A 27,913-nucleotide genomic window follows, 5' to 3' on the forward strand; every position below is an offset into this window, starting at 1 on the left:
TGGTCCCAGGCATCTGGGCACGTGTCTACGCTTGCCATGCGGGAGCCAGTGGCTAACCTGACCGACTCCACTAAAGCTTCAGGCAGGTCTCCCAAGGAAAAGAGGGCCGAGGACCGCTCGCAGTCGCGGGAGTCCCGCTCCTTGAGGGGTTAGAGCATCAGAGCCCCGTGCTTCCTGCGCCGCGTCCGGAGCCCGGACTCGGACTCCAGACAGACCTTTCTCACCGAGGAGACTTCCATTCCAGGCGCAGAAAAACACGCCGTAGTCGGCAGGATTCGAACCTGCGCGGGGAGACCCCAATGGATTTCTAGTCCATCGCCTTAACCACTCGGCCACGACTACCCGGTGTTGGGGTGGCTACTTAAATCCTTACTAGACACTGCACCCGCCGGAGGAGCAGAAAGGGGGGTCGGGAGCGCAGCAGCCCGTCGTCTGCGGACCGCCGAGGAGCGCTCCGGAGGCGGCCGGCTGGCAGCATGGCGGTCCCCTCCCGCAGCGCGGGACCGAGACCCCTGGAAGGGGGTCCTCCCGGCGGCGGCGGCTGTGCACACTCCTGAGGCCCCCGCACCCCGTCACCCGATCCGGACCACCCCCTTCCCAGTTCTGGGCCCGACCCGCACTGCCGGGTTTCCCGGGAGGGGCTCGGCGCGGCTGCCCGGTGTCCCCGTGTCCCGGGCGGAGGGCAGGGCTGCGGGAGCGCCCAGGGCCGCAGCGGGGCTTGCACCGCGGAGCCGCGGAGGAACCGAGCTTGTGGGCACTGCGCGTGCTCCGCCCCTGGAGCCTGGCGACCTTCCAAGAGGAAGACCCCAGTCTGAATTGTGGCCCAAGCATGCGCTCCTTTTCCCAGAAGTTTGCGAATGCTAGTCAGTTTCCTTACTCCCCCGCCTTGGGTTTCAATCTCCGAGTCCAAAGCCGTGCGTGGCGGTGTTTCCCGGAGCCCGTCCAGTGCGTAGTCTACTTCTCGGATTGGTGCTAATTTAAGAAAAGAGGAAAACGATCACCCATGGAGAGATCTGTACAGAGAGAAGAGCTGAGCAAGGGTTAATGGGGCAGCCTGCTCCAGGAGATGGACGCAAGTGCTTATCCGTAATTTACACGTATCACATACTTTTCTGTGGCGTACACATACACATATTACACCTTTTTCATGAATTTCCATCCTTTTCTGTTCTCTATGTGGGATCCTGAGTTAAATGAGTTAATTCAAATAAAGTCTTTAGAGCTTGGTGTCCAGTAAAAACACAGTAAACTTTTGGATTTATTCACTAAATTATGCCTTCTGTGTAGATCGTGTGTTTTATTGGTGTGCGGCACATGCTAGCTGGTCAGTTAATGTTTTACCTACGTACCCGGAGCATCTGTATGGGTTTCCTATGGTCGCTTACGCTGTATGTGCAGACCCAGACACACATTCTTGTTATCCTCAATATGTATTGAAAGGCTCATTTGTATAAGGTGTGGCTAAAAATTTTCCAAGTCCTCAAAAAATGGTTGTCTTTTGCTTAACGATTCTTTCCTCAATTTTCTTTCTTTTTTAAAAATAATATTATTATTTTTATTATTTTTTCTACAGAGCAAGGAGAAATCAGGCTGCACCTTCTACACTTTGGCAATTTCCTCACTAAATATTCAAGTTCATTGTTTATAAATTCTGTTTGCCGCCCAACTGTAGAACACAATTCAGCCACGTTTCTTTCACTTTATAACAACAATCACTTTCCTTCCAGTTTCTAGTTACGTGTCCTTCATTTCCTTCTGACACCTTACCAGAGCACCTTTAACAGTCATACACTTTTTAATTAACACATTTAAGAAAAAGTTTTAGGTTTACAGATAAATTCAGCAGAAAGTATAAAGTTCCCATATACTCTCACTTCCCCCACCCCCACCAGTTTTCCCTATTATTAACATCTTGCATTAGTGTGGTATCTTTGTTAAAATTGGTGAGCCAATATTGATAAATTATTAGCTGACGACCCCTAGTTTACATTAGGGGTTCACTCTGTGTCTTGTACATTCTGTGGGTTTTGGCAAATATATAATGACATATATCCAACATTACATTATTGTACTGAAATAGTTTCACTGCCCAAAAAACCCCTTTGTTCTATTTGTTCATCCCGACTTCCCTCCCCCCAACACCTTGCGACCATTGATCTTTGCTGTCTCCATAGTTTTGCCTTTTCCAGAATGTTACGTGGTTGGAATCATACAAAGTCTTTCAAATTCTTTAACTCAGCAATATGCATTTAACGTTCCCTAGGGTGTTTTGGTAGCTTGATAGCTTATTTCTTTTCATTGCAGAATAATACTCCATTGTCCAGATGTACCATTGTTTATCCATTCACCTATTGAAGGACATTTTGGTTGCTTTCAAGTTTTGGAAATTAGGTTTTTGTATGGACATAAGTTTTCAGTTCATTTGGGTAAATACCAAGGAGTAAGATTGCTAGATCATATTGTATGTTTAGTTTTATGAGAAACTGTAAACTGTCTTCCAAAGTACTCCCACCAGCAATGAATGAGAGATGTATCGTTAAATTCGGGAAATTGTTCATGTCTTTACTTGGGAGTCTAGTGTTACAGAGATAAGAGTGAGAGTTTGGGACTAAATTACTAAATTCAAGTCCCAGCTTCCCCCATATATTAGCTGTGTGATCGTGGGCAAGTTACTCAACTTATTTGTGCCTCAGCTTCCTTTGTTGTAAAGTTGGAATAATAAAGAAATAACTTCATTAGGTTGTTTTAGAAATTATAAGTTAAAAGGCAAAAAGCACTTAGAACACCGCCTGGCATATTAGAAAGTGTTAAATCATAGCTGATTTCATATGGTCTCTTGCCTGATGGCCAGTTATCCATGTGTTGGCTGTCCTTTATATCACTTTCTTTTCTTCTACTTCATCTTTTTCTTTTGAATCATGGAATAGCTTTAAAAGAAATATTCTATACATAATGGACTCACTTTTCACAGCATCAATTCAGTTCTTCTCCAGAACGACTTTAATTATGTTGCTTCATTTTAAATATGCTTGCTATATATTTTTATCCTTTTTCATCTAGAATGTCTTTTTAGTATTTTGTTTTGTTTTTTTCCAGCTCGTTCTCACATCTTTCTATTCTGTTTCATTCAGGCCATGTCTTCTTGCAACCTACTGAGAATACGAACTTGTTCCCTGAAATTTTCTAGTGCCTACCTTAGATCTTTTCTGAAATCTGCTCTTAGAGACTTCTAGTTTATAGTTCCCTTTCCTTTGTGAATGTTTTTCGTATACTCAGTGTTAGGATTTCCAAGTTTAGTGTTTTGTCAGCCAAAAGATGGAGTGACTCGATCGTAGGCCCTCCAGCCAAAAGCTAGGGGACGCACACGACAGTGAAGTGCGTGGGTGAACCACACATGGAAAAATATAAAAACCTGCCGACTTCTATTAGGTTCTTTTTTGCCAGGGACATACTGACAAACTGGCGTTGGACTCCATTCGCAGGTGGCTGACGCAGGCAAAAACCGTGCTCGGCTGTAGGGCAAAACATGGTAACAACACCTCCCGGTTTCTTTCAGCATGTAAAAAAAATGTAGGTCGCGAACCATTTGAGAGTCCTGAAAGCAACATAATGGGTCACGACCAGAATTTTTTAAATGACAAAGGAATAGAGCAGTAAATAGAATGCAGGACAAATAATAAGGCAAATAATGCATCGTGAAGTGCTTGTTCGTGTTTTAAAACCATATACGTGTGTAAATGCGTATTTCTTACAATTTGTTCGGTCACACGAACTTGAAAGTCACCGCGTCCCGCTACTGCCACCTGCGACGTTTAGAAGCCAGTGACTGGCGGGGAGAACTCCGGCCCTGCCCAATGGGAAACCTTACGCATTAGCTGAGGCCTCTGGGAAATGGAGTTCAGTGTCATGGAGCATTCTGGGAATCGTAGTTCTGTGAGTCCTCCGGGCGCGGTCGAAAACCGAGCGGGGGCGGGGTTCTCTTCGCGCGACCGGAAGTGGCCGTTGAAGCCGGCAGTAGGCGTGAAAAGAGGTTGGCGCTGAGGAAGTGCAGCCTCTTCGGCTCCCTTCGCTAGGTCTGGTGATTGTCCCATCGCTTCCGGACGCGGGATCCGAGTGTGTGGATCGCCCTAGAGGGAGGGAAGCCCAGGTATCACCATGGCAACCGCCAGCCTCGCGGCCGCGTGACGTCACCCTTCTCACTGGGCTGGAAGCGGCCTCTGCGGGAGGGAGCTGGGGAGTCCTCGAAGGGGGCGCCCCTCGCCTCCTTCAGTGCGGGGCGGTTCCGCCCTGATCCCTTGGAGGGCTTTGTTCTTTTGTTCCGGTCTAGGAGGAAGGACTGGAACCGGGCCCCGCCCTGCTTGTCCACCTTCCAGCTTTTCCACCCCGCAACAGGTGTGTCTTCCTGTAATCCAAGCCGGGGTGTGAGCCCGCAAGTGTGCATGGAGGTAACGGGCCGGGTCTGGGGGCGCCTCTGGCCGGATTTGAGGGTAAGCACCAAGGGGTTTTTTGCATCTGGAGCTAAACCTGCGTACTCGAGCTCCACTCTCTTTTTGTTCAGCGGGAGTGCCTGCTCAGTGGCTCTCGGCGGGCACTTCTCTTTCCCAGGGATCTCTTAGCCACTGTGCAAAACTCTGAAGTACGATTGTGACGCATGCTGCTGACCCCATGCTGTGTCTTTTAGGGCCGCCAACCTTAGCGTGTGTAAGGGCTCAGACTTCTTGCCTGAGCCCCAGACCGAGGCCCCAGCTGGAAAGACGCTGCTTGGGAAACCCTGGTGTCCAGGCTCCAGAGGAACGGATGAGCTCCTGAGATGGAAGGTAGTGGGGATGACAGAGGGAGAGCGGGCTGATGGAGGCAAAAGAACAGTCAGGACTGGAAGATCAAACACCTGACAGCTGGTAGAGGTGGAAGGAGGGAATCTTATCGTAAGGGCAGAGAAAAACTGAACTGCATTATGGTGCGAGATTTTTACTTAGGTTTCTATGAAGAGACTTGCAGGAAGAGTTAATTCTCCCTGGCTTCGGGATCGGGGAATGAAAAGGAGCGATGATTCAGAATGTCTGTGATCCTCACGTGACTTTTATTTCTTAAATATTAGAATGATAATCCTGTAGTCAGAAAAAATCTTGGTAATCATCCCTTCAGTACAAGAATTAAAGTATCCCTGGCAGATGGCCGTTTGTTAAGTCTATGCCTGAAGAAGTGTGGCATTAAACTCTTCATTTTGGGTGCAGACTATTCCCTTGGTGGCTCTTTCTTTTTTTTCTTTTTTTAAGTTCCTTATGTTAGGCAGAAGTGCCTGTCCCTGTAACTTCTGTGTTGGGTCTTAGTTCTTAGTTTCCAAAAGCAAGAGACTGTTCTCTCTCACATTACTGCCCTTCAGAATGTGAATTCAGCTGTTAGAACTCCTACTCATAAATTCTTTTCTTTTCTAAGCAAAACAGCCTCAGTTCCTTTGATGGATCTTCATATGATATATCTGGACCTCTTTTGCCAAGACTCTTCTGCCTGAGAGCATGCTTCTTAAAATGCATTGCCTAAAATGAAACATAGTTCTTTAGATATGTTTATGATAAATTCTATAGAGTTTTAGTACCTAAAAGTACTTCTTTCAGTTTGGATTATACTTCTGCTGTTTAGCATCAGATTATATTTGCTTTGAAAAAAAAATCAGCGATATTATGCTGTAAGCCCTAGATCTTTTTTACAAAAACTGTAGTGAACTAGACTTATGCCATCCTTGTGTCAGAGAATTTTTTTTTATCCTTAATAACAGGACTTCACATATATGATTGTTCAGTTTTTTGGCCAAGTTTTCCAGCTTGTCAGAATAATTATGAATCTTCATTTATTCAGGGTTTTAACTGTCCTTTCCAACTTTATGTCACTGGCATATTTAATGAGTGCTCCTTCTATTTCTTCTTTCATGTCCTTGAACAGGTCAGAGTTAGGACAGAGCCCTATGACGCGTCACTGTAGACTTTCCTGTGCATTATCATTGTTGTTATGTTCTTCAGGTATCCGTATGCACGCAACTTTGGTTTAACCTATTATCATACAGTTCTTTTTTTGAATTTGTTTAATATCAATAGACGTCTTAACATTATATTACTTATGTAGGTTTAAGCCATACCTTCTATTAATCCTCAATTCTTTTTTTAAGAGTACAGAGAATCTCTTTCTTACAACTGCATGTGTATCAAAAATTATCTCAAAACAAAAAGTTTTATTTTAAAAATTAACTCGTTCATTATATTATTGATAAACAATTGTAAATTATAATAACAATTTTGTTTACAATAATTAGCATGTGTAAGATCTGCACACTGAAACTACAAAACGTTGATGAGAAAAATTTTTTCCAGCCATATTGAGATATACTTGACTCCTAACATTGTGTAAGTTCAAGTTGTCCAACGTGATGATTTGATAAACTATAGACTGGGAAGTCATTACCGCAGTAAGGCAGATTATCGCATCTCTCACCTCACATACTGCCTTCTGTGTGTGTGCACGGTGAGAACCTTTAAAATTTACTCTCAGCAGCTTCCAAGTATATAATACAGTACCGTTAACCACAGTCACCATGTTGTACACAGATCCCCAGAACTTGTTTATCTTATAACTGGAAGCTTATGCCCTTTGACCTTTGGAAACTCTTTGTCTCTGTGTGCTCAGCTTTTCTAGATTCCACATGTAAGTGATATCATGCAGAATTTGTCCATGTCTTATTTCACTTAGCGTAGTGTCCTCAAGGTCCATACACACGTATGTTGGAAGTGGAAGGATTTCCTTTTTTTTTAATGCCTGAATAGTGTTCCGTTGTGTATGTGTATACACAGATCTGTGGTGACAGCTGGGAGAAATTTAAGTTGATATAACCCCTTTGGAAAACAGTACAGAGGTTCCTCGAGGAATTAAAAATAGCGGCGCCTGGGTGGCTCAGATGGTTGAGAGTCTGCCTTCGGCTCAGGTCATGATCTCAGGGTCCTGGGTTCGAGCTTCACATAGGGCTCCCTGCTCAGGGGGGACCCTGCTTCTCCCTCACCATCTACCCCTCCCCCTGCTTGTGTTCTGTGAGTCAAATAAATAAATACAATCTTTAAAAAAAAAAGAAATTAAGACTAGAACTACCATATGACCCAGCAATCCCACTTCTAGGTACATATCCAAAGAAAATAAAGTCTACCTTGGAGAAGTATCTGCACCCCTATATTTATTGCAGTATTAATCACAGTAGCCAAGACACAGAAACAACCTATGTGTCCATCAACAGATGAGTGGATAAAGAATATGCGACATGTGTATTTCCCTAGTGGCTGTACCAATTTACATCCCATTACTAGTGCACAAAGGTTCCTCTTCTCCACATCCTCACCAATACTTTCTGTCTTTTGTCTTTTTGATAGTATTCATTCTAACAGGTGTGAGGTGATATCTCACTGTGGTTTTCATTTGCATTTACCTGATACTTATGTCAAGCACCTTTTTATGTACCTGCTGGCCATTCATGTATCTTCTTTGGAAAAATGTTTATTCAGGTCCTCTACCCATTTTTAAATTGGATTGTTTTTATGCTGTTGAGTAGTATGAGTTCCTTATACATATTTGATGTTAACCCCTATCAAAGATATGGTTTGCAAATATTTTTTCCCATTCCATAGATTGCCGTTTCATTTTGTTGATGGTTCCCTTTGCTTTACAGATTTTTTTTTTTTTTTTTAGTTTGGTGTTATCTCTGCTTGTGGTGCTTGTGCTTTTGTTGTCATATTGAAAAGATCATTGCCAAGACCAATGTCAAGGAGCTTTTCTCCTAAGTTTTCTTCTAGGAGTTTTATGATTTTAAGTTTTAAGTCTGTAATCTATTTCAAGTTAATTTTCATGACTGGTGTACAATAAGGGTTCATTTTCATCATTCTGCATGTGATTATCTAATTTTCTTACCACCATTTTTTGAAGAAACTGTTCTTCCCCCATTCTTTCCCTGTGGAGTATTCTTGGACTCCCTGTCAAATATTAATGGGCCAATATAAGAGGGTTTATTTCTGGGCTCTCCGTTCTGTTCCATTAATTTGTGTCTGTTTTTATGCTTGTACCGTATGTTTTCATTGCCACAGTTTTGTAATATAGTTTGAAATCAGAAAGTGTGATGCCTCCAGCTTTATTCTTCTTTCTCAGGATTGCTTTGCCTTTTGGGGGGTCTTTTGTGGTTCCATATGAATTTTAGGATTGTTTTTTCTATTTCTGTGAAAAGTGCCATTGGAATTTTGATAGGGATTGCACTGAATCTATAGATAGCTTTGGGTAGTGTGGACGTTTTAATTATAAAAATTCTTCTGATGGGGCACCTGGGTGGCTCAGTCGGTTAAGTGTCTGCCTTTCGCTCAGGTCATGATCCCAGGGTCCTGGGAATGAGCCCCACATCAGGCTCCCTGCTCAGCGGGGACCCTGCTTCTCTCTCTTCCCCTCTGCACGCCCACCCCCACGCTCTCTTGTTCTATCTCAAATCAGTAAATAAATATTAAAAAAAAAATTCTTCTGATCCATGAACACGGAATACCTTTCTATTTATTTGTCTTCTGCCGTTTTTTTTTTCATCAGTGTCTTATACTTTTCAGAGTAGAGATCTTTCACATACTTGGTTAAATTATTCGTATTTTGGTTTTGATGCTGTTCTAAATGGGATTGTTTTTCTTCTTTTTAAGATACTTCCTTGTTAGTGTATAGAAACACCACTGATTTTTTATGTTGATTTTGTATCCTGCAACTTTACTGAATTTGTTGATTAGTTGATAGTATTTTTGATGGAGTCTTAAAGATTTTCTGTGTATAATATGTCATCTGCAAACAGATAATTTTATTTCTTCCTTTCTGATGTGGATGCTTTTTATTTCTTTTTGTTGCCTAATTACTCCAGTTAGGACTTCTGGTATTATGCTGAATAGAAAAGGTGAGAGTGGGCACCCTCCTCCTGTCCCATATCTTAGAGGGACATCTTTCAACCTTTCGCCATTGAGTGTGATATTAGCTGTAGGTTTGTTACATATGCTGTTACGCTGAGCATTGGCATTAATTCTTCTTGCAATATGAGAGTTCACCAGCGAAACCGTCTCACACTGGGCTTGTCTTTGTTGGGGGCTTTTTGATTACTGGTTCAGTCTCCTTACTCCTTATTGTTCTGTTCAGATTTTCTGTTTCTTCATGGTGCATTTTTATTAGGCTCTATGTTTCTAAGAATTTATCTATTTCTTATAGATTAGCCAATTTGTTGGCATAGTAGTTTCTTCTGATCCTTTGTATTTCTACAGTATCAGTTGTAATGTCTCCTCTTGCATTTCTGATTTTATTTAAGCTTTTTCTTTCTTTTTTTTTTTCCTTAGTTTCTCACCAGTTTTGTTTGCCTTTTCAAAAAACCAATTCCTAGTTTCATCGATCTTTTTTTATTATTTTTCTGGTCCTTATTTCATTTACTTCCGCTCTGATCTTTGTTATTTCCTTTTTCCTGCTAACTTGGGGGCTTAGTTTGTTCTTATTTGAGATCTTTCTTTTTTCTTAATGTAGACATTTAGCACTACAGAATTCCCTCTCAGAGCTGCTTTTGCTACAGCCCATATGCTTTGATATTTTGTTGCCATTTTCATTTGTTTCAAGATATCTCTTGATTTCCCTTTTGATGTCTTGACTCTTTCGGTTGTTCAGGAGTGTGTGATTTAGTGTCCACATATTTGTGAATTTTCCACTTTTTGATCTCTGGTTTCATACTATTTTTGTGGACTAGACAGTGGGTATGATTTTAGTCTTCTTAAAGTTGCTAAGACTTGCTTTTTGATCTATCCTGGAGAATGCTTCTGTGTCCTTGAGAAGAATGTGTATTCTGGTGGTGTTGGATAGAATGTTCTGTGTATGTCTTTTAGGTCCTTTTGGTCTAAAGTAGGTTCAAGTCCGGTTTCCTTGTTCATTTTCTGTCTGGATGATCTGTTCATGCTGAGAGTGGGGTACTGAAGTCTTCTACTCTTATGCACTGTTGTCTGTTTCTCCTTTGAGATCTGGTAGTATTTGCGTAACAGATTTAGGAGCGTTGATGTTAGGTACATACGAATTTACAGTTACCCTCTGGATGAACTGACTCTATCATTATATAATGGCCCTTTTTGTCTCTTGACAGCTTGTGACTTTAAGTCTGTTTTATCTGATGTATGTATAACTATCTCTGCTTTCTTTTGCTTTCCATTTGGATGGAATGTCTTTTTCCATCCGTTTCCTTTGAGCCTAGTGTGCCCTTAAAGCCGAATGAGTCTCTTCTAAGGCAGCATATAGTTGGATCTTATTTTCTTTATTAAGCCACTCTATTCCTTTTGATTGGAGAATTTAGTCCATTCATGTTTAATTATTAGTAAGGAAGGACATGCTGATGCCTTATTAGTTATTTTCTGGTTGTTTTGTACTTCCCTGGTTCCTTTCTTGCTCTTTTGAGGACTTCCTTTGTGAATGGATCATTTTCCAGGGAGGTATGCTTTGATTTCCTTTTCTTTATCTTGTGTGTCTATTATAGCTTTTGCTTTGTGGTTATCCTGGGGGCTTACATAGAACATCTTCCAGATCAAACAGTCTGTTTCAAGCTGATAACCAAGTTAACCTCAGTTGCATACAAGAACCCTTAATTTTTACTGCTCCTCGCATTTTATGTCTTTGATGTCATAATTCACCTCTTTTTATATTTTCTATCTTTTAATAAATTATTGTAGCTATAGTTATTTTTAACATTCTTGTCCTTTAACCGTTACATAAGAATTAATGTTGAACACACAACCATATTACAATATTGTTTTAAATTTGTACACTTATTTTTACCAGCGTGTTTTGTAATTTCATCTGTTTTCATGTTACTAATCAGCATCCTCTCATTTCAACTTGAAAGATGCCTTTCTGCATTTCTTGTAAAGCAAGTCTAGTGGTGATGAAATCCTTCAGCTTTTGTTGTATTATAGGAATGTCTTTCTCCATTTTTGAAGCACAGCTTTGCTGGGTGAAGTATTCTTGGTTTGCAGTTTTTTTCTTTCAGTATGTTGAATATATTATCCCACTCTGTCCTGGCTGCACAGTCTTTTGCTGAGCAGTCTGCCAATAGCCTTACAGGGTTTCCCCTTAAATGTAAGGCATCTTTTCCCCCCTCTTCCTGCTTTTATAATTTTCCCCCCTCTTCCTGCTTTTGTAATTTTGTCTTTGATTGTAGACTGTTTTATCATAATGTGTTTTATTCTTTTCTTTTTTTAAGATTTATTTATTTATTTGTGAGAGAGAAAGAGAGAGCACAAGCAGGGGAAGCTGTCAGCAGAGGGAGAAGCAGGCTCCCCACTGAGCAAGGAACCCAATGCGGGACTGGAACCCAATGCGGGACTCGATCCCAGGACCCTGGGATCATGACCTGAGCCACTTAACTGACTGTGCCACCCAGGCGTCCTTATCATAATGTGTTTTAGAGAAGATATTTTTCAGTGGAAATTATTTGGAGACCTGTGAGCTTCATGAACTTGGAGGTCCTAGTTTCTGCCAAGATTTGGGAAATTCTTAGCTATTTTTTTTTTTTTAAGATTTTATTTATTTGACAGAGAGAGAGACAGCCAGTGAGAGAGGGAACACAAGCAGGGGGAGTGGGAGAGGAAGAAGCAGGCTCCCAGCAGAGAAGCCTGATGCGGGCTCCATGTCAGGACTCCGGGATCACTCCCTGAGCCACCCAGGCGCCCCTTAGCTATTGTTTCTTTAGATAAGCTTTCTGTCTCTTTTTCCCTTTATTCTTCTGGGACTCCAGTAATGTGTGGATAGTTTCTTTTAATGGTATCCTATTGTTTACATAGGAGTTCTTCATTCTTTTTCTCCTGTATTCTCTTCTGACTGGATAATTTCAAATGACCTGTCTTCTACCTCACAGGTTCTTTCCTCTTTGTGGTCCAGTTGGCAATAGGTGTCTTCTGTTGCAGTTTTCATTTCTTTGGCTCTAGAATTTGTCTTTTCTTTTTTGTTTATGATTTCTGTTAAACTTCCAATTTTGTGTATTGTTTTCCTAATTTCATTTAAATGTTCTTCTGTGTTTTCTTATAGCTCACTGAGCATCTTTGAAATAACTATTTTGAATTTTTTTTACTGTGTAAGTCCTAAATCCCTTTCTTTAGCGTTGGTTCTAGGAAAATTATTGTGTTCCTTTGGTGGTGGTGTGTTTTCTTGATCTTTCATGTTTCTTGAAGTCCGGTGTTATGTCTTTGCATTTGAGGAGGCAGTCACCTCCTCCTGTCTTTAGTTACTGGGTTCAGGAGAAAAATACCTTCTGTCAGCCCTGTTAGGGATTCTTAGGTTTTCTCAGACCTTCTGTGGATATGTCTACCCCACTCTTCTTGTTCCCTCGTGGGGAGGATTTCTTAAAATTGTATGCCTTCTCTCAGTCCTGCAAAGCTAGGCCAGGTGCTGACAGACTCGCGTTTGCTCTCCTTTGGTACTGAATGCTCAGGCTTTAGTCCTTTTCTCCCAATCCTGCAGAGTCAGGCTGGCCTGTGTGTGCTCACTAGCTGTCTCCGAAGTCTTGCTCTTACTGCCATCAGGGATGTGCACGGGGAGCCAGCCCCGGTGGTGGGGGGTGTGGGTGTGCAGGTGAGGCATGCAGAGCATTGGAGGTGCCCAAAGGCTAGCTGGGGGGATCTACAGGTGAAGTATCCCCAGTGGCTCTTCGGCAGGCTTCCTGATGGAGTCCACAAAGTGGCTCGTAGGATCTGTGTCCTTTTTTGCCCTCCAAGACACCAACTGCTGTTCCCCCAGCTGCTCCCTGCCCCCAGTCACTTGGGACGTTTCAGTATTCTGGATGAATGAGAGGGAAATGGGTTTTTTTGGTGGTATCCGCACAGCTAGGTAAGCTGAGTGCTCACACACTCTCACTTTCCCCTGTGGGAGAAATAAGGGGCCAAGGTCTCTCTTGGCACCGAGCTTTACCACCTTGGGGGTAGGGGCTGTGACACAGACAAAATGAAGCCGCCTCTTCCATCTTCAATGCATCCAGTCCTGGGTTTTTTGTTTTCTTTTGCTTCCACGACGTGCTGAAACTTCTCTGCTGGACTCCTGGGCTTCCACAAAGACACTCTCATCCGTGGGTGATGGTCTAAATCCATGTTCTTTGCAGGCAAGAGGATAGAAAACTCTTATTATACCACGTTGATGTCACTCCTCGATTCTTTATCCTATTATATCTTTTATAAATGTAAATCAGACAAAATGGTTTTAAGTCCTTGCTTTTTTTCTTCTTGGGATTTTTCACAGTTGTACAGTCGGGATTACTTTTCATGTGCCTCCGTCCCTTACAGTCGTAGTACTTGCAGCATTTACCGAGCGCTCGTGATTGCCATTTACTGTCACCAGTATAGTTGGTTCTGCAGTCTCGCTCTTGTTGGTCCTCTTGGTTTCTGCTACTTGGAATCAGAAGCATCTTACCTGAGACATTTGTCTTGATTCTGTTTTCCTAAATTCTAGGTTGCATATCTGTACATGCACAACATTTCCTTCTGCTGTTAAAAACTCTAAAATCACACTTTCATTGTTTTCTTAAGATTTCTATTACAATAGTTTTCCCTTACCAATCAAATTTAAGTTGAGAATAATACATAGTTCTAAATTTACTGCTTCCTCTGCTTTCTGAGAATTGGGCTTTCCTGTGAACCATGACTCTGAATAGACCTCCCCAGGAGCAAAGTTTATTTTTGTTTATTGTCATATAAGTTACATATATATTAAGTGCACAATTCTAAAGGATATTGCCTGATTAATTTTTGTATATTATATACCAGTGGAATCACCACCCACAGTAACATGTAGGATGTTTCTGATGCCCCAGAAGTTTCTCTTGTGCTCCTGCCCAGTTATTATTATCCCTCCAGAGGTAACCACTGTTCTAACTTCCATTACGATCGATTGGTTTGTTTCGCTTTTTTTTTTATGTGAGTGGAATTATACCGTTATGTGCTCAGCATTGCGAGGTACATCCATGTTATTAGGTGTATCAATAGCTCATTGTTTTATATTGCTGAATAATATTCTGTTGTATGAAAGTATTGTGGCTTATTTATCTGTTTACCTGTTGAAAGACATTTGGGTTGTTTCCAGTTTGGGGATATTATGAATAAACCTGCTGTGAACAGTCTTGTACGAGTCTCTAGGTGGCCACGAGGCCTGGCACACGAGTGGAATTGCTGAATTCAGAACAAGCATTTGTTTAACTTCAGTATATAAGTGCCGAACATTCCTACATGATTGATACATTTACTCCCCACAGCCATGCACAGAAGTTCCAGTTGCTCTGTGTGCTTGCCGGCAGTTAGTACTGACCATGTCAATCTAATTGTTAGACATTCTGGTGGGTAGGTAGTATAAGTAATTATGCCATTGTGATATTTAATTTATATTAATAGCAAAGTTTCAAAGGGCCTGTGAAGACTTTTGGGAAGTAACTGTATTATTTATTCAGATGTTGTTCATAGGAGAGAAGGCAGCAGAAGTATTTTGCCTCACTTAATAAGGCACAGACTGAGTTGAAGGTTACGTATGTGTCTAGGGACAGAACCGTGAACACTGAAGTAACGCTTTGGGTCCCGAGTCTACTGATGAGGGTACCAGAGCCCTAGTTAGCAGTTATCCTGTTTCTGTTTTTGGATTCGGAGAAGTAAAGGCAATGGCATAGCTCTATTTTCACATGGAAAGATAATCTGGATTTAATAGCTTGCTGGGAACAGCTAATTTGGACAGGATTCACTGTGGTTTCTTCTTCCTCTCCAGAGCTGTCCTCTTCGGAGTCTGCCCTTCTCCAGGGGGGACACACTCTACTTGCATCAGCCAGTTTTCAAGTAAGTTGGAATTCCTGAAATGCCATTTGGTCCTTAGAGTGGACTGTGTATGTTCATTTAAAAACCAATGTCGGGAAGTCATTCTGGGCTTCCGCCTGCCCAGTGACCTTTGAACCTCTGCCTCTCCAGCTTCACTAAGACATTTACCACTTAACGTGCTGCTTACTATCTTGTCATGCTCCAACAGTGACAGAGCAAAGGAAGAACAAAACTTGATCCTTTACTTGAATAGACCAAGTGACTGTTAGAAACCAGAACAGGTCAATATAAAAAAAGTTAAATGAGTACCATGGAAAAATAGAGAATGCAAAAATGTGTGGTCTAGAGGGGTCAGGAGAGTTTCAAGGGGTATGGGATTTGCACTACCTCTCAGAGGATGGGGGGACATTTGGATATTTAGACATGTGGGAGAGATGGGGTGGATTCTAGCTATGGAGAAGATTTTGAGCAAAGGTTCACAACAATTAACAGGAGTTACACAGGAATCAGAAAAATTGGGGGAGCTGGTTTATTTTGGCAGATGGTAAATGATTAAGTTGGAATATGACAGGCCTCAAATGTTTAGATGAGAAGTTGAAGGTTTTATTCTGTACATAGTTTTTGAACCATTAATGGTTTCTGAGGAAGAAAGGGACAGGATACTGTTTTAGGAAAAACCAGTAACTGAGCGGTTAGACGAAAAATGTAACCGTTTTTCCACCAGGTATAAGTCACCTCAAGCCCTCCCTTATTCAGGCCTTTTCTTAGACTTTTTCCCCTACTTCCCATCCCACAATGTAATCATCTAATCAAATGATCCCAGTTCTTCCCACTTTCAGCTCAAGTACTTCTGGTATCGCTTTATTTTTTATCGAGGTATAATGTGATAATAAACTGCATGTATGTGAAGTGCGTAACTGGCTAAGTTTTGACATACACGTGCACCCAGGAAACCATCTCCGCGATGAAGACAGTGACCATATCCAGTCAGAGAACGTACTTTGTATGACTTGAATCTTCCTGAATTTGAGACTTGTTTTGCCCTGACTTGGTCTCCCTTGGGAAATGAACAGTGAGCACTTGAATGTGTATTTTGCTGTTGTTCAGTAGAGGATTCTAAGAATGGATTAGTTTCCTTTTAGAAGCTTAAGGACTTAAAACAACACATTTACTGTCTTACAGTTACAGAGGTCGGAAGTCCAAAATGAGCTGGCCGGGCTGCATTCCTCTGAAGGCTGTGGGGCAGAGTCTGTGCCCTCACCTTCCCAGCTTCTAGAGGCAGCCCGTATTCTTTGGCTTGTGTCCCGTTCTTCCATCCTCAGAGCCATCGGTGTGGCATCTTTAAATCTCTCTTCACATCTCCTGCTCTTGACTGTGACCTTCTTATAGGGACTTTTGGGGACATTGGGCCCACCCCTGTAATCTGGGATAATTTCCCCATCTGAAAGGCCTCAGCATGATCTCATCTGCAGTGCCTCTTGTTCTCGATAATGTCATCGTTCGGAGGATCGGACGTGGCCATCTTTGGGAGGGGCCCCTATTCCGTACGTGCAGATGTCCAGCCAAGTCGGTGGAGCGTTGTTCAAATGCTTTATATCCTTATTGATTTTCTGTCTGCTTGTTATCACATGTTGTGATAGGGATATTGAAGTTGGGGGCTGTCATGACGTAGACTTGTGTATTTCTCCTTGCAGTTCTGTCAGGTTTTCCTTTGTGTTTGAAGCTGCTACTAGGTGCCTAAGCATTTGGGACTGTTACGGCCTCCTCCTCAAGTGACCTTACTTATCGCTGAGAAATGACCCTTCTGTTGTTTGCCTCCAAGCTTGCTTTGGTATCTGATTAGTGTCAGTGTGGCGTGTCTTTTTTCATCCTTGTGCTTTTAATCTACTTGTGTCTTCATATTTACTTATTGGTAACATGTAGTTCATTGGGTTTTGCCTATTTCAGTCCAATCTGGCAATCTGCCTTTTAATTGGGGGTGTTTAGGGGCGCCTGGGTGGCTCAGTCATTAAGCGTCTGCCTTCAGATCAGGGCGTGATCCCGGAGTCCTGGGATCGAGCCCCACATCAGTCTCCCTGCTGGGAGCCTGCTTCTTCCTCTCCCACTCCCCCTGCTTGTGTTCCCTCTCTCACTGGCTGTCTCTCTGTCAAATAAATAAATAAATCTTAAAAAAAAAAAATAATTGGGGGTGTTTAGACCATTTATTTAATGTGATTTTACATTTAATGTGATTATTGGTGTGATTATTCAGCTTTTTTTTTCTGTTCATGTTACCTTCGTTCTCTTTTTCCTCCATTCTTCTTTTGGAAACTGAATATTGCTTAGGATTTCAGTTTATTTTCTTCATTAGCTTATTAGCCATAACCCTTTCGTTATTTTCTTTTTTAATTTTGTTTTTTAAAGATTATTTGAGAGAGAGCAAACACGAGGGGGGTGCATAGGGAGCAGACTCCCTGCCGAGCAGGGAGCCCGATGTGGGACTCGATGCCAGGACTCTGGGATCATGACCTGAGCCGATGGCACATGCCCAATGGACTGAGCCACCCAGGCGCCCCATCCTTGTTACTTGTTGCTTAAGGTACACGTTTATCGCCACTTCCTTTCAAGTGATTCTCCTCTTCGTGAGTAGAACCTTGCAGTAGCGTTCTTCCGCTGCTCTTGTCCCACTGTTCAATGCAACTGTCGGCATGTGGTTTCCTTTTACACGTGTTGTGAACCCCACAGTACTTGTTATTTTTTGTCTAAGCAATTATCTTTTAAAGAGATGGAAATAATAAGAAAAAAATTATATATTTATCCACATATTATTTCTGGTGTTTTTCATCTTCAGGATGTCTATCAATGATTGACAGTGCGGGGCGGATTCTGACCCCTGGGACGTTTGGAAATGTTAGGAGACGGTTTGGTTGTTACGACTCGGTGGGACGTGCGCCTGGCTCCCAGCGGGTTGATGCCAGCGATGCTGCCCCCACAGCGACTTAAAAGAATGATTTGGTCCAAAATAGCAGTAACAACAAGGTTGAGAAGCATTGGCTGCAGACCCTTACTCTCACCTGGTGTCACTGTTTCTTCTGCATGAAGGCTTCCTCAGGATCTCCCGCAGGGCAGTCTGCTGGTCATGAATTAAGTTTTTATATCCGAAGAAGGCCTTCTTTTGCCATTGCTGAATTCAATTCTGCTTTGACAGTTTTTCTTCTTCTTAGTGTATAATGTTGCTCCATGTATTCTTGTTGCATTGCTTCCAACAAACAAGCTGCTGTTGTTTTTTATCTTTGTTCCTTTACATTTATGTGTCTTTTTTCCTCTGAATACTTGGTAAGAGTTTCTCTAACACTGGGTTCGAGCTATTTGGTTAAGATGTGCCTCAGTGTAGACTTCTCTGTGTCTCGTACGCTTGCAGTTTGAGTTTCTTAGACCTGTGAACTTTCATCAAGTTCAGAAAGTAATGAGCTATTATTTCTTCAAATGTTTTTGCTGCTCCTCTCCCCTCTTTCTGTTTTCAGGGACTCCAGCTGCACACATATTGGGCCACCTGAAGTCGCCCACAACTCCCTGATGCCTTCTCTTCTTATAAATTCTTTTCTGTTTCACTTTTGTTGTTTTCTGTTTTGTTGTCTTTGAATTTATTAATTTTTTCTTCTTCAGTGCCTGGTCTGCCATGAAGACTAGTCCGTATGCTTTTCATCTCTGAACATTCTCACTTTTAGCTCTAGATGTCTTTTTAAAAAATGTCTTCCATGTCTCTCTTCACTTTTTGAACAAATGGAATACAGTCATAATAATTTTTAATGTTCTCATCTGTTAGTATTTGTGTTCTGGGTTGGCTTTAATGGATTAATTTTTTCCTCATTATAGTTGTATTTTCCTGCTTCTCTGCAGACCTGATAATCTTTGAATGGCAGATACTGTAGATTTTACTTTATTGGGTTCTGCATACTTTTGTGTTCCTATAAAATATTTTTGAGCCTTATTCTGGGTTAGGTTACTTGAAACTGTGTTTCTTTCAAATCCGGCTTCTAAGATGTATTAGGTGAAGCAGAACCGTGAGTAGGGTTAGGGCCGCCTGGTCCCACGGTTGAGGCCCAGGCTTCCTGAGTATTTTACGCAGTGTCCGACGAACTGTGAAATTTGCCGGTTTGACTGATGGCAATAGAAACTCTATTTCCAGCCCTTTAGAGCACCGGTACTGCTCCCTTGAATCCTTTTGGGTGATTCTTCCCCCACCTCGGTGGTCTCCTCACACGCACGCCGTGATGGGTACTTTGCTGAGTACTTGAGTGGAAACCTCTGCAGTTCTCGTTGCTTCTTTCCTTGTGCAACTCTCGTCTGCAGTACTCTGTCTTGTGACCTCGAGTCCCCCTGATTTCCCCAAACTCTCAGCATTCTCTCAGTTCGGTGAGTCTGTTGGGCAGCCCTGGGTGCCCTGTCTGTACCCTTGCATGGAAACTCAAGGCAGTAAGCTGGAGCAGTCGTGGGACTCACCTCATTGGCTTACTGATTCTCAGGGATCACTGTTCTCTGTTGTAGGAGATTCACTGTCTTGGAAACATGTTTCCTATGCTTTGTCTGCAGTTTGTTGGTTATTTCATGCAGGAGTGTGGATCCAACCTTGTTAACCTCATCTTGACCACAGCATGGTCCTTTTGAGGTTGTCGTCTTTGAATTTATTAATCCTTATTAATAAACCATAAGCTTTATGAGGGCGGATCTAGCCCAGGCTTACTCTGGGACTCTTTCTCAGGGGCCCCATGACCACCCTGTAATTCCGTGATTCGCTAGAATCACTCACCCAACTCAGGGCATGACTTAGGGCTAAAGATGATTACAACAAAGGCTACAGAACAGGATCCAAAGGAGACAGAGCCTCACAGGTGGAATCCAGAGAAATCAGGCGCAGGCTTCCGAGTCCTTCCTCTGTGAGGATCGCACAGAGCCCCTTGGCTTCTCCTGTGATCAGAGATGTGGGAAACGTCTCTTCCTGGGGAAGCCTGCTTGAGTCTTGGAGTCCAGAGTTCTTAGAAGGGGCTGATCCCTTCGGGGCACACTGCTGTTGAGCAGCTGTGTGCGGGCCCCCGACGAGGGATATGACGCACCGTACGTGCGTGATGTCTTCGTGTGTACTGGCAGCAGTGTGGACCGTCGGGGACATCACCCTCCAGGCACACAGTGACCCCATCGGGCCGTGACGATGTAGGCGTTCGTCTTCAGAGCATAAGGCTCGGAAGCACGGGTCCAGTTCTCCTTGGGTTAGTGAGCATCGAACGGACCCGACCTGCTGCTGTTACTCTGCTCACGGGCAGACCTGCCTGGCTTCTGAAGGGCGCCGGAACGGCCTGCGGGGGCTGAGCGTGCGTGTCTTTCTTCACACGGGGTTCTGGCGTAGTGACTTCCTGTGGCCCGTGGAGACTGTCATCCTTACACCAGAACAATGCACGTCCTCCTCTCTCCAGCATCTGTCCCTCAGACTCCCTGCGTCCATGGGCCCGAGCGGTCACCTCTGTGTCCTCGGCTCTGTCCGGCCACTGTTCTTGAGGGGCTCCCGCCTCGCTGCTGTCCAGCCTGGGGCGCCTCCAGACAGGATGCCGAGGGGGCTTTGGGCTCATGTCTCCTTTCTCTCAGGGTCACCGTTCTGTCCTGCCTGTTTCTTCCCAGATAGATGGTTCAGTCGGATAGTCGTTGACCCGGCAGAGCTAGTCCACTTGCTCTCTTATGGTTAGAAACAGAAATCTCACCAGCTGACTTATCAGTTTTAAAACAAAATTAACTCACCCAATTTCAAATACAGAATAAAGAATAAGTAGGACGTCCCCTGTACCACCTCCAGCCCCCACCACAGGGTCCCACCGATAATATCTGGTAATGTCTTCTTTCAAGTTTTCTTCTGTCATTTACACATAAGCCTTCCTAGTCATAAAAATATAAACAGGATCATGCCACATATGCCGTTCTTAATATCACAGGTGCTTCCTAATCAGTGCATATAGAGACTTCCTTTTACAAATGTCCGCATAAAGCGCGTTAGTATGGATACACCATACGTTCTTGAACCGCTGTCCTATTAACGGACATTTAAGTTTGTTTTTTTTTCCTCCAGAGTGTTGCAAGGGTGCTCGCGTGTCTTTGCACTCTGAGGTACTTCTGGGGAATAAATTCCTACAGGCAACAAAACTGGACTGAAGTTTTGATGGATCCTGTCGGATTGGCCCCTAGGTAGACCTGCCACGCTGTCCACGTGCACTTCAGCTGTTAGCCCAGCTGGCCTCTCTCGTACCACGTTTTTCGTGGAGTGGAGCATTCTCTCAGGGCTTATTTAACATTGTCGTGGGTGAACTGCTTGTTTGGGTTGTTATTTTGTTGTTGTGGGTTCATCTCTCTTGCTATTTGTGGGAATTCAGAATATTGACTTTTGTTTATGGTTTATTTTAGAAGTTTTACATTTTTATGCGGTTCTGTCAATCTGTTTTAGGATTTTTTGCTTTCTAATTTCAAGCTTATAAACCTTTTATTCTATTTTTCTTTAAAATTCTACTCCAACAGAAATTTTCGTGTGCTGTGAAGAAACTCACCTTAATTTTTTTCTCAAATAGTCATTTGTTATGACACTGTTTAGTGGCTAATTCAGCTATTTTAGCTAATCTGAAACTTGCTTAATCCTATTCAGTTCTTATAACCCTAGGTCTGTTTCATTGAGTTTTATTCCATACTAGGCCACTCTTTTATCTTTATCTCTTGGTATATTTTGAAATGTGGTAGGGCAAGTCTCCTCCCCAGATTCTTCCAAAACTATTTTTGGTTCTTAAACATTGGAGGTAGTGAAATGTTCTGTTGACGTTAGGAGGTACACTAGTGGTGTTTCATGTATCTTAGAACAGAGAGGACGACGCTGACGGTGACCTGCAGCCTGGCCAGCGCGACTTAGTGCCAGCTGTGCACCAGGCCCCGAAGGAAGCACTTCCTGTTGAGCATTTATTAATTTCTCACAGTAGCCCTGATTGAGGCACTGTTTTTACATGCCTTCCACAAAGAGGAAACATCAAAGTCATTTTTCAGATAGCCCCGTCGCTGTCTTGCCTTCCTTCTGTCCATACTGCAAACTTCACCCCTTTCCTGGGTGAAGCCTTTATGGCTAAGGCGAAATCTGGTATTTCAGGAATCTGTGACCTTCAAGGATGTGATAGTGGATTTTACCCAGGAAGAATGGAAACAGCTGGATCCTGTCCAGAGGGATTTGTTCAGGGACGTGACACTGGAAAATTACACGCACCTGGTCTCCATAGGTAAGGATGATTTCTGAGTGCGGTCTTGGGGTGCGGAGGAGGGGGCTCTTGTGCTTCGGTGAGTGTTTGCCTTTAATCAAGTTAAGGAACCTCAGATTCCCAAATTTTGAAAGGTTTTGAAGAGCTTTGTACTCCTAGCAAGTACATGTAATAAACTAGTCATTTTTCTGAGCCCACTTTGGTTCCCAAATTCTGCCACGTCTGGGAATTTGTCCCATCGAGGCTCTGTGTGCTGTTCACTGCCATCGGCTTTGTCCCGTGTAGCACTCTCCTCCTACTGTAATCAGACACCTTTTTTTTCTTCTTCCCCTGTGAGCAGGACTCCAAGTTTCCAAACCTGACGTGATTTCCCAGTTAGAGCAAGGGACGGAGCCATGGATCGTGGAGCCTGGCATCCCAGTAGGTACTGTCGGAGGTAAGTAACGGATCCCTGCTGGATGCGCACCATTACTCTGACCGCTAGCCTGAGAAGAGGGTTTTATGTCCGAACGTGTAGATGTACTTGCTTCTCCTTAGCATCTCCTGGGCTCTCTAACACATCTACCTTGATACTCCTTTCAGAGATGGTATCCTTCCCGCTTTTTCCTGAACGCAACCTCTTGACCTGGACCCTGGATTCTGTCTCTTCCCACCTCCTTTGGGACCCTGGTCTCTTAATTACCACCTCACTTTTCAGCCGTTAGAGTTTGTTTTGGATCTGCAGGCTCTGTGACTAGCACCTCCAAACAGAAATAGTACCCTAAACTTCCAGATGCTGTTACTCAGCACTGTTCATCCTGCCGGCCACCACCTGCCGCCTTGCCTGCCCAGCCAAACTCCACGAAAGTGAGTTCCGTACCTGCAGTCTTCGTTTATCACCTATTCCCTAAGGTTTTGACCCTACAACTTAATCAGACTGTCCTTGAAGTTGTGCATAACTTTCTTGTAAACCAAACTGCACAGAGGGGCTCGTCAAAGATCTGACCCTGAAAAAAAATATACAGCCTTAGTCACCCTAGAGGAGGGATAGCTCTCCAGAGTCCGTGAGGAGGGAGTAGTTCGTTTTTATGGGGAGAAAACACTCCACGTTCAAATTTGGGAAGTGCTGGGAAATCTAAAATTTTAGCAGGTTTCCTACTGAAAGAGCACTCAGAGATTTCTTAAATATGTAATTGGGCAGTATGACTTTCCAACAGGGTTGCATAGATTGTAACATTCTTCCTCCCCCCACCCTCCCCACCATGAATCCTCTTCATACCGCACCTTTAAAATCCTTCTCTTAGAAGATGGTTTCACAGAACACAGTTTAGAAAAGTTGATTTTTTTAGAAAAATTAAAAGCTTTATTAAGTCACACTTAGCTTTTGGAAAAAAGTTGTCAGGTTTTATTACAAATTAAAGTTTTTAAAAAAATCCCAATTTGAGCAGATAGTTAAGTATTTTAAAATTGCTTTCTACGTACTGAAAAATCCTAGACTTCTCACAGAACACATTAGTCGTTACCAAAGAGAGATTTCGGTAAAAACAACACTAGAGACACACCTCATGTTGGGTGGATGGTCCCAGTGATCCGGTCGGTAGGGAGAAGACAATCACTTGAAACATGTGGCTCCGTTCCTTGGCTGACTTTACTACTGGAGTGGGACGTGATGGTGTCTTGGTGAGCTGGCCCTGGCCTCTTCCATCAGAGTGGACTTATTCTTTACTGCTGATTTGGCTGTTTTTCTCTGTAAGAATAATGTAGTTTTACAGACAAGTACGGGTGATTGGAAGTTGTAAGAGTACCTCCACTGAAGTGGCGGCAGGTCCTGGGCCTTGTCTGGATTCTCCTCCTTACCCTCCTCATGGCGTTGTGGCATGGCGTTGTGGAGACCTGGCCCCTGCAGAATCCCGACCAGTGACCCTGACACGGCCTCGGACTCGTGGGTCTACCTTGGTCTTTCGCAGCCCGGTTGTCAGCACCCTTGATTATCTCCCCACGCACCGGGACTGGCAGTAGTGTGGTCAAGGCTCACAGCTTTGCATTAGTAAAGAGAGAATTCCCTTCTGCAGTAGGAATGGTGCCATTCAGTCTGACCTTCTGGTACTCTCTCCAGTCCTTCATTCTTTGTCCTACCACGGATCTAGGACATGACAATGTGGATAACATTGGTCATGGTCTGTTGTGTTTGTTGCCTTCAGCTGCAACTCCAGGGCTCGACACCCTTTCCCTTGAACACCCCCCATGGTCTCCATATTCCTCACTGTGAAATACTTCCTGAAAGAATTATGGCCATCTGCTGTACAACTAGGTCTGTCTTGGTCATTCCATTAGTGAAAACATACCCATTTTTTTGTGCTGCAACTGGCTCTTCCCCCAAACTCCTCAGGTCCGTGCTGGAAGAGTACGGCTGTTACGTGTCGGCCTGCGCTTCCGGACGCTGCGCCCGTAGCCAGGGCACCAGGAGTGGAGCTGGGAGGCCGTCCTGCGTCTCTGCCTCACGGTGCGCGCTGGCAGCGACGATGCTGATCGTGGTCCTCTCCTAATGGAACCAAAGAAATGTGTTATTAAACAGCTTTGTTTCTTTACTGCATCTACCAGCATTGATTCCCCTGCTTCTTTCAGTTGTCCTCTTCCCGGTCCTGAGCAACACTCCGCCTCCTGGTTATGCGCCTTCCCGTCCGTCGTCTGTGTGCCGAAAAACTGCTTGCTTTCATTAGTACGTTTTATTCAGCCCATTACCCGATCTGCAAGGGTCTTCTTTTCTCAGACATTCCTGTTGCTTCTCCTATTCTCTTGCTCCTTTTTTAGTGATCTTTCCTGTCCTATATCAGAACATCTGGGTTCTACTTTTGGAATCTTCCACCCCCCCAAACACCGCCAGAGTCTGGTCCCTCAGTTCTCTTCCTAATTCTCAGAATGCCTAGAGGTGAACCTGTCTTCCTCCCTTGAAGTATGTCCTCTGCGCCCTTCCCATTCCTGGCAGAGATGTAATTGTTCCCTCTGTGTTGCCGGCTAACAACCATGGTCCTAATTAGCCACGTTTTCCTTACTTGAAATTTTGTTCTCAGACTTTTGTTTGCTGCTTGTTGACAAGGAACCCCAGTTCAGACTTGCTTTAGTCTGATGGTGTCTCCTCTCGGCCATCTCTCATCTCTGTGGTCAGTTTGTACTTTACTATTACCTTCCCGGTTCTTAGAGATTACTGTGAAACAGACATTCTCTTGCTACTTTCATATTTCATTTATCATTATCCTTTGCTCTTTCCAACTTTCTCCCCAAATTGGCTATACTTGAAAATCCTCGAGATTTCCTACGGGCTTTATTTTTAGCTTCATTAGGTCCTTCCCAAACAAGAGCAATTATTTGTTCTCCTTCTACTTAGAGAATATAGACATTTTCTTTTTCTTTCAGACTGCGCGACAAGACCAGAAAATAGCAGATCAGTCCCAGAGCCGGACGTTTCTGAAGAGCAGCCGTGTCGAGAGGCAGTAGTGGAAAAACCCAGAAGGGATGATCCCTGTAGCTCCAACGTCCTAGAAACCTGGGAGTCTGAAAGCAGTGTAGAGAAGCACCAGGCAAACCAACAGACACTGGCAAGAGAGAGAAAAATCACTGAAAAGACAACAGCCAGCTGGGAGAGAGGCCCTGGAACGAAGGACTTTGAAAAAAGCATCAATGTGACTGCAAACCTTGTAACACAAGAAAAATCTCCAGAAGAGACCCCTACTAAAACAAGTGCCAAACAGAATCCCAACCCAGTTAAAAAAGAGAAATCTTGTAAGTGCAACGAGTGTGGGAAAGCTTTCAGTTACTGTTCGGCTCTTATTCGCCATCAGAGAACACACACTGGAGAAAAGCCCTACAAATGTAATGAATGTGAAAAAGCCTTCAGCCGGAGTGAGAACCTTATAAACCATCAAAGAATTCATACTGGAGATAAACCGTATAAATGCGATCAGTGTGGAAAAGGCTTCATCGAGGGTCCATCTCTTACTCAACATCAAAGAATTCACACTGGAGAAAAACCCTATAAATGTGATGAATGTGGAAAAGCCTTTAGTCAGAGGACCCATCTTGTCCAGCATCAGAGAATTCATACTGGCGAGAAACCGTACACGTGCAATGAGTGCGGAAAAGCCTTCAGCCAGAGAGGCCACTTTATGGAACATCAGAAAATTCATACAGGAGAAAAACCTTTTAAATGTGATGAATGTGATAAAACCTTTACCAGGAGCACACACCTTACTCAGCATCAAAAAATTCATACTGGCGAGAAAACCTATAAATGTAATGAATGTGGGAAGGCCTTCAACGGGCCCTCGACGTTCATCCGTCACCACATGATCCACACCGGGGAGAAACCCTACGAGTGCAACGAGTGCGGGAAAGCCTTCAGTCAGCACTCAAATCTCACTCAGCATCAGAAGACACACACGGGGGAGAAACCGTACGACTGTGCCGAGTGCGGAAAGTCCTTCAGTTACTGGTCGTCCCTTGCTCAGCATCTGAAGATTCACACCGGAGAGAAACCGTACAAATGCGGCGAGTGTGGCAAGGCCTTCAGCTACTGCTCCTCCCTGACCCAGCATCGGAGGATCCACACCAGAGAGAAGCCCTTCGAGTGCAGCGAGTGCGGGAAGGCCTTCAGTTACCTCTCCAACCTGAATCAGCATCAGAAGACGCACACCCAGGAGAAAGCGTACGAGTGTAAGGAATGTGGGAAAGCCTTTATCCGGAGTTCATCTCTGGCCAAACACGAAAGGATTCATACTGGCGAGAAGCCCTATCAGTGTCACGAGTGCGGGAAAACCTTCAGTTACGGCTCGTCCCTCATTCAGCACCGGAAAATACACACCGGAGAAAGACCTTACAAGTGTAACGAATGTGGGAGAGCCTTCAACCAGAACATACACCTCACCCAGCACAAGAGAATTCACACGGGCGCAAAGCCTTACGAGTGTGCCGAGTGTGGCAAAGCCTTCCGGCACTGTTCCTCTCTCGCTCAGCATCAGAAGACCCACACGGAAGAGAAACCGTACCAGTGTAGTAAGTGCGAGAAGGCTTTCAGCCAGAGCTCCCACCTGACTCAGCACCAGCGCATCCACACCGGAGAGAAGCCCTACAAGTGCACCGAGTGTGACAAGGCCTTCAGCCGCAGCACCCACCTGACGGAGCATCAGAACACGCACACGGGCGAGAAGCCCTACAACTGCCACGAGTGCAGGAAGACTTTCAGCCAGAGCACGTACCTCGTTCAGCACCAGAGAATCCATTCAGGGGAGAAACCTTTCGGATGTAGCGACTGCGGGAAAGCCTTCAGGTACCGTTCCGCCCTCAACAAACACCAGAGACTGCACCCGGGTATATGACTCTTCGAGGAAGGCCGCTTTGTCCTTTGGTCAAGTACCGAAGAATCGGAGTGAATCTAGAAACCGCTCAAAATATTTTCACTTTTCACGGTCCGCTGTGGCACGGGAAGGGGCATTGCTAAGCTCTGGGACACCGGAAAGGTCAACTGTTCAGGCCTCAGTTTGCTCTGTGAACAAGGGATTGGGAGTAGATGGTTTCAGGGCGTGTTGGGAGTTTTATATTCCAGTTTTGTATATTCACAGTATATTCTTGATTAGGATTCTCTACGTCAGCATCTAGAGTGTGTATATTTCTGCATGTTTTGCTACTAGAAAGCATTCGTGCTTCAGTAACTGGACGGGGGACCTATTAGGCTCCTGTTCTAATGCATTTAAGTTGATTAACTGGTTCCTAATAAAATAATTATAAAGCATCCTTAAATCAATAATTCATCAGTATATACTGGCT

General features: G+C 43.8%; 2 protein-coding genes and 1 non-coding gene across 13 annotated transcripts in view; 1 reads left to right on the forward strand and 2 right to left on the reverse strand.

Annotated features, from left to right (window-relative positions):
• Positions 1–260: 260 nt before the first annotated feature.
• On the reverse strand, positions 261–342 carry TRNAS-AGA. The gene has a single exon. It is a non-coding gene; the product is annotated as a tRNA-Ser (tRNA).
• A 3,634-nt stretch (positions 343–3,976) lies between these two features.
• ZNF184 (zinc finger protein 184) lies at positions 3,977–27,878 on the forward strand. Of its 6 annotated transcripts, none has more exons than XM_008692993.2 (6): positions 3,977–4,487; positions 4,682–4,817; positions 14,812–14,879; positions 22,009–22,135; positions 22,455–22,550; positions 25,508–27,878. In XM_008692993.2, exons 2-6 carry the CDS (start codon positions 4,811–4,813, stop codon positions 27,463–27,465), a joined length of 2,256 nt encoding a protein of 751 aa, XP_008691215.1. In that variant the 5' UTR covers positions 3,977–4,487; positions 4,682–4,810; the 3' UTR covers positions 27,466–27,878. The 6 variants fall into 6 exon arrangements, with proteins under 6 accessions (XP_008691215.1, XP_040501064.1, XP_040501063.1 ...); XM_040645130.1 differs by having other exon boundaries at positions 3,977–4,392; XM_040645129.1 differs by having other exon boundaries at positions 3,977–4,147; positions 4,328–4,817.
• The window catches only part of ZNF391 (zinc finger protein 391), a 46,620-nt gene continuing 42,147 nt past the window's right edge, over positions 23,441–27,913 (reverse strand). Inside the window, exons 5-6 of one of the 6 annotated variants that reach the window (XR_005838839.1) lie at positions 23,951–24,635; positions 23,441–23,840 (exon numbers count right to left, since the gene is read on the reverse strand). The gene's annotated coding sequence lies outside the window, so the exon portion shown is untranslated. Of the gene's footprint in view, positions 23,841–23,950; positions 24,636–27,345; positions 27,472–27,501; positions 27,633–27,913 lie in introns of those variants that run through there. The other 5 variants (XR_005838838.1, XR_005838837.1, XR_569228.2 and 2 more) reach the window with 5 other exon arrangements.

The sequence above is a fragment of the Ursus maritimus genome, unplaced genomic scaffold, assembly GCF_017311325.1.
Source record: "Ursus maritimus isolate PB19 unplaced genomic scaffold, ASM1731132v1 scaffold_30, whole genome shotgun sequence".
NCBI classification, from domain to species: Eukaryota; Metazoa; Chordata; class Mammalia; order Carnivora; family Ursidae; genus Ursus; species Ursus maritimus.